Source organism: Mus pahari, chromosome 3 (genome assembly GCF_900095145.1).
Source record: "Mus pahari chromosome 3, PAHARI_EIJ_v1.1, whole genome shotgun sequence".
NCBI lineage: Eukaryota > Metazoa > Chordata > Mammalia > Rodentia > Muridae > Mus > Mus pahari.
This window is the reverse complement of record NC_034592.1, coordinates 137600255-137611898: the sequence shown is the minus strand read 5'-3', so window position 1 is coordinate 137611898 and position 11644 is coordinate 137600255. Positions and strand designations below refer to the sequence as shown.

At 44.9% G+C, this 11644-nt stretch overlaps 1 protein-coding gene across 1 annotated transcript in view; it reads right to left on the bottom strand.

Annotated features, from left to right (window-relative positions):
- Positions 1-9875, bottom strand: part of Dynlrb1 (dynein light chain roadblock-type 1) — a 22536-nt gene extending 12661 nt beyond the window's left edge. Inside the window, exon 1 of the mRNA XM_021194134.1 lies at positions 9797-9875. Coding sequence (XP_021049793.1) covers positions 9797-9799 — 3 coding nt within the window. The 5' untranslated portion in view covers positions 9800-9875. The remainder of the gene's footprint in view (positions 1-9796) is intronic.
- Between the last annotated feature and the right edge of the window lie 1769 nt (positions 9876-11644).

The window sequence follows — 11644 nt, the reverse complement described above, 5'->3', positions numbered from 1 at the left end:
GGATTTCTGAGTTCAAGGCCAGCCTGGTCTACAGAGTGAGTTCCAGGACAGCCAGGGCTATGCAGAGAAACCCTGTCTCAAAAAAAAAAAAAAAAAAAAAGAAAGAAATTATATACATTGAAATGTATATAACTGCATGCATGTTCACATATGTACACATATAAAAATTTCACATTAAATATAAATTATATTGAATATGATTTATGTGTTACTATATTATATAGTAACTATAAATCATATGTATTAAATATTAATTATATGCTCTAAAATTATATACATTAACTATAAATAATATGTTAAAATATGAATTAATGTCCTCAAGGATAGGAAATTATGGAACAATCTCAAGGAGCTCTAAAAAAAAAAAAATCAAGTTACAAAAACATTTAAAAAGGAGTTATTGTATACTCCTTCACCACAAAATTTTATTTTGAGTTTTTTGATCCTGGATGCCAAAGGACCCTCTGTTGCTGAGTGCCTGTGGCACTCTACAACTAGGCATACTTATGCCCAGGTGAAATGAAAGGACCCACTTACTGGCATATGGCAGGGTCCTGATCCGGTATTAATAGGGGGAAGAGGGCACATTTGTGGTTTTTCACACAGTGGCTGCCAGAGTGATTGGTGAGATGCTGATGCTGGGACAAAGAATGATGCTGACTATGATCTTGCTGAGTGCCCTGACAATGGTGACAGGGAAGCCATACTAGGCATATGTTCCTGACCCACCCTTGCTACATCCTTCTGTATGGTCAAGGCCAGGAGTACTTGTGACCTCTAATAATACTTAGCTGTTGGGATTCCCTTGGTCTGAGAGTAAAAATGTATTCCAAATTAGTGAATTACACTGCTATGGGTCTGGGCCTACCTATTTGTTTTACTAGAAATAGTACCAATGCTGGGTGTGTTTCTGTGGACCCCCAGACTAGGAAGAAGAATGTCTCTAAGACTGTAGGGCAAAGCATTAAGATGGGAATGCCTGTATCAGACTGGACAAGCTGCCTTGCCTCAGCTTTTAGACCTTCAGGACAGAGAACAAACACAAAGACTGTGAAACCTGACTTTGAAAAATCAATCAAATGGAGAAGTTGTTATAATGACCCTCTTCTTTCCTTTAATGTGACCAGTTATTCTGACTCATTCATGGACTAGTCTGTGAATCAATTCAATATCGGACAAAAAGAAATGACAGTGAACATTTGGAAGGCTGGTTCTGGACATTTTCAGAGACATATTTGGAAACTGACAGCTGCTTTGTATAATGTTATGTTGCTATGGACAAAAATGGAGTATTTTGAATATTTGGACCTCCATTAGTGAAACTGTTTAGGGAGTATTGGGAGATATATTCTTGAGAAAGTGTATCACTAGGGTCAGTCCTTCAGGTTTCAAGAGACTCAGGCCATTCCCAGCTCACCTCTGCCTCCAATTTCCAGATGAAGATGTAAGTTCACAGATAGATGTTCCTGCTGCCTTTGTAAAACCACCATGAACTCTAACCCTCTAAAACCCTAAACCAAAAATACACTCATGAGCTAGAGAAAGTACCCAAAGAACTGTAGGGGGCTGCAACCCTGTAGGTGCAACAACAATATGAACTAACCAGTACCCCCTGAGCTCATGTCTCTAGCTGCAGATGTAGCAGAAGATGGCTGATTAGGGGAAGTCCAGGGCCAAGTAGTGGGAGTGGGTGGGTAGGGGAGCAGGGGTGGGGTGGGGGTATAGGGAACTTTCCGGATAGCATTTGAAATGTAAATAAAGAAAATAATAATAATAAAAAACTCATTATACATTGCAGTAATTATTTGAATGCCTGGTCCCTAGTTGGACTGTTAAGGATGAAGAGGTGTGAATTTGTTGGAGGTATGTCACTGGAGTTGGGCTTTGAGATCTGAAAAGCCTGTGCTAAGCCTCCTGTTTCTTTTCCCACTTGCTCCCTGACTATGGACCAGGATGTAAAGCTCACAGTTACTGCTTGAGTGCCATGCCTGTGTGCTAACTGCCATGATAAGATATTGGACTAACCCTCTGAAACTGTGACCAGCCCCCAATAAATGCTTTCTTTTATTAGAGTTGCCTTGGTTGTGGTGTTTCTTCACATCAATGGAAACATAACTGTGACGGTTTGTTTATGTTCTGCCCAGGGAATGGCAATATTAGAAGGTGTGGCCCTGATGGAGTAGGTGTGTCACTGTGGGTGTGGGCTATAAGACTCTCACCCTCAATGCCTGGAAGTCAGTCTCCCACCAGCAGCCTTCAGATGAAGAGGTACCAGGGTCTGGGGTATTGCTGTGATAAGTTTGACCATGTTTTTGTTTGGAAGGATGTGGATTTTGGGACTTTGGATTTGGAAAGCCATGGAATGTTTTAAGTGAGGCCCAACAAGCCATCCTAGTAGGAATACGGAAGCCTTTGTTGCTGGGAGTGATTGAACTGGGCAGACCTGGCCCAAGACTACTAGGACAACTGATGCTGGTTAGCTGGAGCTAAGAAATTCATGGTGATTAAGAAGAGACTAGCATCATCAAATCTTGGAGGAAGTATTTTCTGAGAGCACAAAGCAGCTGTGTTACAGAGAATGCCAAGGTTGTACCTTGTGCTGCAGCTGTACTTGGTAATGTGTAAGAGTCACCCAGGTGGTACTGGTTTTAAAGGCGTGAAGGGGTTATAAACAGCTAAGGCCATGAAAGCACTGTGAGAGGCCAGGGAAGGCACTGGTGAAAGTGCAGCCTCAGTTGCAATTGATGGCCCAGGACTGAAGGGATCCTGAAAAGGAGTTGAGGCTTAGCATCATGAAGAGAGCTATCCTAGTTGCAGGGGAAGACCCCAGTATATTGGAGATGCCAGTACCATGGGATGATTACCAAGAACAGCAGTGGCAGTGGAGTGGATCAACCTGAGCTTAGAGTGCTACAGAGGGCAGAGCTGGAGAAGTGAAGCCAGCCCTTTGGAGGTGCCCAGAAGATCATGTGTGGATCCCAGACATTGAAACAAGAAGCTGTTACATTAAAATTGCCTTGGAGATACCATCTGCTGAGGAAAGTTGCTAATAGGGAGTGGAACCAGCCCAGGAGAAAGCAGTTTGTTGCAGTCAACAAAGATGAAGGGAGTTGACTTCTTTGACATCAGCCATAGAGATGCAGAGTTTGAGTTTGCCCAGCTGGTTTCCTGTCTTGCTTTTGGGAATTACAGTTAAGTGATTGGATGAACCACAGAAGAGACTTTGAACTTTGGACTTTTAACTTGTTAAGAATGCTGTAGACTAAGGGGACTTTTGAAGCTGGACTTAATGTATTTTGCATTATGCTATGTTTAGGTATGGCCCCCACAGACTCATGTTTGAATAAGCCTATCCAAGCCAGGGAGTGGAATGTAATGTATATGCTCTGCCCAGGGAGTGGCACTATTAGAATGTGTGGCCCTGTTGGAGTAGGTGTGTCACTGTGGATGTGGGCTATAAGACACTCACCCTCGATGCTTGGAAATCAGTCTTCCACTAGCAGCCTTCAGATGAAAATGTAGAACTCTCAGCTCTGCCTGGACCATGCCTGCCTGGATGCTGCCATTCTCCTACCTTGATGATAATGAACTGAACCTCTGAACCTGTAAGCCAGCCCCAAATATGTGTTGTCTTTTATAAGACTTGCCTTGGTCATGGTATCTGTTCACAGCAGTAAAACCCTAACTAAGACACTAACTAAGACTGATTGTTTGGTTTTTGTTTTTAAGACAAGATTTTTACTTTATAGCCCAGGCAGGCCTCTAACTTGTGGCATTCTTCCTGCCTCAATTTGTTATTTGGTTTGTGGAGACTGGGCCTAATTATATAGCCTTGTTATGTATGTCTCAGTATATGTTCATATGTGTCCACAGGTGCCTGCCGATACCTAAAAATGGCATCAGGCCTCTTGGAGTTATCTGGAGTTAAAGACATTTGTGAACCGCTCAACACAGATGCTGGTATCCAAAGATTAATCCCATGATTGAGCAGCAAGTACTTTTAACCACTGAGCCATCTCTCTATCATCCCTGATTAAGCTAAGTCATGTGAAAGTAATGTACTCCAGGCAACAGAGAAGAGGAGACAGTGTTCCTGCATTCTCTAGTTAGATGTGCTTACATCAGTAAAGCTCCAGAATTGTGGAGTCTGGTGCCACCACACCCAGTATCTCCCATTTACAAAGATTCCAGGCTAGCCTGAGCTACATAGAGGGCATGTGTCTCAAAAAAGCAAGCAAACAAAAAACAACAAACCAAACCAAACCAACAAAGGTAGATGTAGTCCAGTAGGCATGAGACCTTGAGTTCCATCCCTAATATAGCAAAATTTAACAGAAAAAAAAAAAACCTTTAAAAACATTACACAAAAGCTGGGCATGGTGGTGGCACATCCTTTAATCTCAGCATTTAGGAGGCAGAAGCAGGTGGATGGATCTCTGAGTTCAACACCAGCCTGGTCTACATACTGAGTTCCAGGACAGCCAGTTAAACTGAAACTAGGCTCAAAAAACCAAGTAAAATACCACAAAATAATAAGAAAAATGGCATGTGTCCAATAGGAGATAGAAAACAGAAAACACATCTAAGATAAATTACAAACACCTAAACACCTTTAAAGGAATGAAAACTCAACAATGCAAGACCATTTCAATGCTGGCTTCATTAAGGCAAAGCCCTCAAGATCGATTACCCCCCCCCCCCAAACCACACAACACAGTGTATGAAGCATGCGTACTGCTCCCTTTGCCTCAGAAATGCTTTGCTTGAGACTCATTTAAATAATCTACTTCATTTAAAAGAAGCAACCAAAAATTACAGACCACAGCATTATGACTGAATTAAGAACTGGAAACAACTTAGACTGTATACTGGGGAAATGGTTTGCTAATTTCTGTTGGAATAATGGCTGGGCGTGGTGGTACACACTCTGGGAGCAGAGGCAGTAGATATCTGAGTTCAAGGCTGGTCTGGCCTCTATAGAAAGTTCCTGGACAGCTAGTACTCCATATTCATTCATTCATTCATTCATTCACACATACATACATACACACACCACTTTATCAACTATTATATAGTAAACAAATAATTGATCATAGCTGGGTGATGGTGCACACCTTTAATCCCACCAGTTGGGGGAAGAGGCAGGCTGATCTCTGTGAGTTTGAGGCCAGCCTAGATTACAGAGTGAGTTCCAGGACAGCCAAGGATACACAGGGAAACCCTGTCTTGAAAAACCAAAAATACATATAATGATGTAACAGTATGGTTTGGTTAAATGCTTTTAGGCAGTAAATAAATACCAAATGTAGAGATCTTGAAGATGTACATGTTAAGAAAAGACAGGAAAAGAGGAAACTAGCTACATGGTAGAGTAAAACGGTAAAAACTGCATGATTTTATTTAATAGTTTTTTTTTTGTTTTTTTTTTTTTGGTTTCTCAAGACAGGGTTTCTCTGTGTAGCCCTGGCTGTCCTGGAACTCACTCTGTAGACCAGGCTGGCCTCAGATTTAGAAATCCGCCTGCCTCTGCCTCCCAAGTGCTGGGATTAAAGGTGTGCGCCACCACTGCCCGGCTTATTTAATAGTTCTAATGAGCAGTTTCCACCAACATAAACGATCCTATAGAATAGTTCTATATGGCAGGAGTGTTAAAGATAAAGGCAATTACTACCAGCACTGTCTGTAGAAGACTAAACTAAATGTATGAGCATAGGGCACTACTGTGCAGCCTTAGAATGAAGTTGGTTTGGAAAAGTAGGTAGGTGTGTGTATGTGTGTGTTTGGAATGAGTATGAGTGTGTCTTTATATGATCTGAGCCTCATGAGTGGGGGCTCAGATCCACAGGCTCTTGTAATGATAGTTTGGTTTTCTTTGGGGTATGTGCATATGTAAAGAAACTATGTAGACCAAGCTGGCATTGAATATAGAGACCCACCTGCCTCTGCTCCCCAAGTGCTGGTAGTACAATATAAGCAACCACATTTGGCAACAGCAGGTATTTTTAAGTGAACGGAGGAATGAATCAGTGAACACAGACACACACACACACACACACACTCACACACTCATACATACACATATAATGTGTGTATAGTATATGCAATTATTTTATAATCATGTCTGTAGGTCTGAGCACATGAGTGTAGTGACCCAGGAGGCCAGAAGAGATTGTTGGATCCCTGGAGCTGGAGTTACAGGCAGTTGTGTCCTGTCTAACGTGGGCACTGGAAGCCTAACCCTGTTCCTCTGAAGAGTAGTACGTGCTCCTAATCACTAAGCCCTTGCTCCAGATCAGAATGAACAGCTTTATAGTATCATGTATCATAAAGTAAACCTTATGGCCAAAATTACACTAATGAGTATGGTGGCACATACCCAAAATCCCATCACTTAGGAGGTAGAGGCAGGAGGATAGGAAGTTCAAAGTCATCCTTGGTTAAACGGCAAGTTGTGCACTATACAAGGCCAAAAGAAAAGAATAGTCCCATGTACCAAACAGATCAGAAAGGAAGCACGCCCAGCTGTCAACCAGGGTTAGCTTGGGGGGAGGGGTAAGGACCACACGCACCTCTACAGATTATATACAACATGAGTTCATTTGGAATGTTCATCTACATATGTAGCAATTTTATGAATGCAAACAACAATACAGTACTAATTTTCGAAATCTACCATGTACGAAAAAACAGCACATACACACATATGTAAATGACTCCGGGGTGGGGGGGGCGGGGGGCTGCAGTCTGGAGCACACCTTTAATCCCAGAACTTGGGAGTTGGAGGCAGGTAGATCTTTGTGAGTTCTAGGCCAGCCTGGCCCACAGAGGAACTTTCATTCATATATATATATATATATATATATATATATATATATATATATATACACACACACACACACACACACACTCTAGTGTATAAAGAACTCCCTAGTATATAGAGGGAGATTCGCATATATAGATACACATAGACACAGACAGACAGATAGACAGACAGACACACACACACTGGTGTATAAAGAACTCCCTGGTCTACAGAGAGATTCACATATATAGACACACATAGACATAGACAGACATAGAGACACACAGACAACAGACAGACATACACACACACACACACACACACACACACACACACACACACACACTGGTGTATAAATAACTCCCTGGTTTACAGAGAGAGATTCACATATATAGACACACAGATAGACAGACACACACACACACACATACACACACTGGTGTATAAAGAACTCCCTGGTCTACAGAGATTCACATATACAGACACACATAGACACAGACAGACATATAGACACAGACAACACTGACAGACAGACTGACAGACAGACAGACACAAATCTGGTTGTTGAAGGAGACTGAGGCTGGGATTAGGGATGGATGACAGAGCGATTTTTCACTTAGATCCTTTTGCATTAAAACTGTGAATATGCTATTAAAAAATTTAAAATATATTGATGTATTTACTTTATATATACAGTATGTCCATGCAGGAGCCTGCAGAAATCAGAAGTAGGTGTCAGATCTAGAAGTGGAGTTACAAACAGATGTGAGCAGACTTGTGGGTGTTGGGAATTGGACCTGAGCCTCTGTAAGAACAACGAATACTCTCAATGGCTGAGCCCATCTCTACAGTTTCCTATTAAAAATTTTTTACAGTTAAGTGTTGTGTAAAATAACATTGCATAGACTTGAAGCAATACTGTTTTTGATGATGTAAAGACATTCTTCGTGATACCGTGAAAATCACAGACCCCTGATTGAACAGCTGATGCTGGCCACAACAAAAACAGAATAAGGGATGCTCACAGTCAGCTATTGGATGGAACACAGGGCCCCCAATGGAGGAGCTAGAGAAAGTACCCAAGGGGGCTGCAACCCTGTAGGTGGAACAACAATATGAACTAACCAGTACCCCCAGAGCTCGTGTCTCTAGATGCATGTGTAGCAGAAGATGGCCTAGTTGGCCATCATTGGGAAGAGAGGCCCCTTGGTCTTGCAAACTTTATATGCCCCAGTACAGGGGAATGCCAGGGCCAAGAAGTGGGAGTGGGTGGGTAGGAGAGCAGGGCAGGGGGAGGGTATACAATGTGCCTACGTAGTTGCCTCTAGCTCAGTGGTCCTTAACCCTCCCAATCTTCGACCCTTTAATACGGTTCCTCATGTTGTAGTGACCCCCCCAGCCACAAAATTACTTCACTGTTACTTCATAACTGTAACTATCTGATATGTGATCCCTGTGAGGGCTGAGACCCACAGGTTGATGACCACTGTCTAGGTGATGCCAGTCTGTTTCCTTCTCAGTTGCTTTTTATTTATAGTTTTCTGGGGCTGAAAAGACAGCTTAGTAATGAAAAGCACTGGATATTCTTCCACAGGAGTGAATTTGACTCCCAGCACCTATATGGTGGCTCACAGCCATCAGTAAATCCAGTTCCCATCTGATCCCTCTCCAGGCACATTATACACAGACGTATTCCCTAAGCAGTATGCTGCAGCTGTCAAAATGGCTGCACCTCTGCTCCTGCCTCGGCCTGTAGCCCTCACAGGAGCTGTCCTCAGCCATCAGGAGGTACCCCTGAAGGAGCTGTCCTCAGTGTCCACATGTCCTCTCTGGCGTCCCCAAACAGCTCAACAGTGATGGCACCTCAGCCAAAGCTGCCCGCAGTTGGGAAGGTCTTCCCATCCTAGCTCATGGTCCTGGTGAAGGAAAAAGGGACAAACCCCCCACCAATGCGGGGAAACCCACCAATCCCAGAGCTCCTCGAGCTCAGGACTCCAGATCCCAACCAATTCTCACTCTGGAAATCTCTGCCCTGAGAAGCTCTGCCCCCTAAGAAATCCTACATAAGACTTCTTTGTTTAGTGTCCTGCTGCCCGCTCTCCAGAGCAGAGACAGCCACCAGGGTTCATCCCTCCACACCCTGGATTTGTCCCTGCAATGAGGCTCCAGAACTACTCAGCTGGGGATACCCTCCCTGCTGTTGAGGAAACTTCCCCTCGGAGCTGTGCGCTTCCTGGGCTTCCGACCCTTCTATTGCACCAAGAACACTTACAATACATACAAGCAAAACACTACTTATATACGCAAAATATTTAACAACTTTAAAAATAAAAATAGCGTGAGCATTGTATATCCTAAGCTGCCCTCCAACTACAAATGCTTTAGCCTTCCCAGTGCTGGAATTTCAAGCGTGCACCCGTTGTAAATAAGACTCGGAGGTTTGGTTTAACGACGGAAAAGGCCTTTTCAATTCTGTACACTTGTGAGGGTTGAAAGCACCACCCTGTTAAGGTAGGCAGAGATTTTGGGATCCCCCAGGGTGGACCCCGCCGGTTCCTGACCCCAACGCCAAACTGAGCCCACAGGCGGCAGTCAAGCCTGCAGAGTTCGAATCCCAGGGACCGCGGCTGCCTTAGGATTCCAAGTGTGAAGATGGCCCTAAGGGCCGTCCCTACTTCCCAGAGCGGAGGAGGAAAGGCAACGCACGTAAGCGCTTACGCCCATGGTGCCTGCCATATGCGGGACTTCAGGAAACGCTGCAGCCCGGCCGGGGTCTCCCAACACTGCCCAAGATGCAAAACTGTACTCGAGCCGGAGGGCGGGCCTCCGGGGCGGCCCCCCACAGACCAGCTTCCGGTCGCTCCGCCTCGGCTGGGACTAAAGGCCCGCATCCCCGGGTCCCGCCGGGCGACGCCCAACGACCAGAACCCTTGCCGGGGGATGGCCACGCCGGGCGGCCGCAGCCCGCTACCGCCGCCTTGGGTGGACACTCACCATCTCGGACGGATCCTGCAGCTCCGAATCGCCAACACTCAGCCGCGTTCCCCGCCCTTCTGAGCCTGCGCACAGTCCTTTGTGGAGACGGACAGATCGAGCAGCCTATCAGGAGCCAGCAGTGATGGGGCGGGCTGACGGGAGTCAGCGACGCCAGGACTCTCCCGCCCCGTTGGGAAAGGAGGAAGCTGCTGTGGAGAATTTCCTCTCCAGCGGTGGGGACGAGATGCCAAGTCTTGGCGTCTGTTTTCAGTATTCAGTCCAGGTCCCTGGACTGAGGCCAGCTGCTGCTGAACTCCCTTTGGTCCAGATTGAGGAAGAGAGAGATGAGGACATGGGTAACCCCGAGGTTGGGCATTTCAGGAGCAAACTCTGGGATGAATTAGTCAAGGCTGTCCTGGGCGAGTAAGATGTGGGGTCGCGAACTCCACCGCATGCCTGTGTTTCTTGGAAGAAACTTTTTTACTTCTCTGCCCTGCCATTTTCTCACCTCTTTAGAGGACCAATTGTCCCAGAGACCTGCCTTGTTCACTGCTCATTGTGTACCCTTGCAGGCTATGAAAAATACCGGGGTTTCTAGCTTAAAGCACTGGCATGTAGCGAACCTTTGTCGCACGAAAGTCGCATAGCTTACCTCAATAGCCTCACTGTGTGCTTGACACCCCCACTTTCTTCACGGACGTTTCTTCCCGCAGTGGGACTTGCTGACACCAAGCCTGATGATCTACCTCCAGAGTTTCATGACAAGTACCTTTTCTTCAGTGGGGTTTGCATTAAGAATGCAGCAGGCATTACTAAATCAGACCAAGGATAACGGTGTCTGTATTGTTGTCCTGTGCACCTTGTATGATGGACTAAGGGAACATGACCTCCCTGGTATTTGCCACAAAAATCCAATCTTAAGAAAATTAAACCATATTGAGGGATATTCTCTTAAGGCGATCGTCTTCAACCCTCCTAATGCTCTGACCTTTGAATTCAATTCCTCAGGTTGTGGTGACCCCCAGCCATACAATGATTTCACAGCTACTTCATAACTAAGTTTGTTACTGTTATGAGTTGTAATATAAATATCTGATATTCAGGATATCTGATATGCAACCCCAAAGGGGTCATGACCCACCCACATGTTGAGAACCACTGAGCGGCACTCTCTCCCAAAGGGTGTACTGGGGTGAGGGGATCTCAAAGTCAGTCAGGTCTGGTTGGCACACAGCTGTAATCTCGGCACTTGTGTGGCTGAAGCAGGATAGCAGGTTCTAGGCCAGCTTGGGCTTCACAGACGGATGCTTGTCTCCAAACATAACCAACCCCCAACAAAACAAAATCTCAAGGTCATGAAAGATAATGAACTGCCACAAATTAGAATAGTGGTAGAGAAACGTGGATTCAGTAGGGGATGTAAGGTGCTACTATACTGATTTGTTAGTTTCAATAACTGTACCAGATCAGTGGGGGTAATACTGGAGAAAACTAGATTTTAAAAGTGCAGACAACTCTAAAATTTCCCTCAAAATAGCTTTCTAAAGGGCCATTAGTGGTGGTACATGCTGTCTCAAAGCAGGGAGGGCTACTGGTTAAGAGCACTTGGTACTCTTACTGAGGACCTGGGTTCAGTTCCCAGAACACACATGGTGGCTCATGGATTGTATGTTGAGTGTGGTGTTTGCAAAGACTGGAGGTTGGGTGTAATGGTGCACAACTTTAGGGAGGCAGAAGCAGGTGGATCTCTGCTCTGGAGGCCAGCTTCATCTACAGAGCAAGTGTCAGGACAGCTAGGGCTACTCAGGGAAACCACTTAAAAATATATCATAAACAAAGAAATGGTTACTGAACACTGGAAATAAT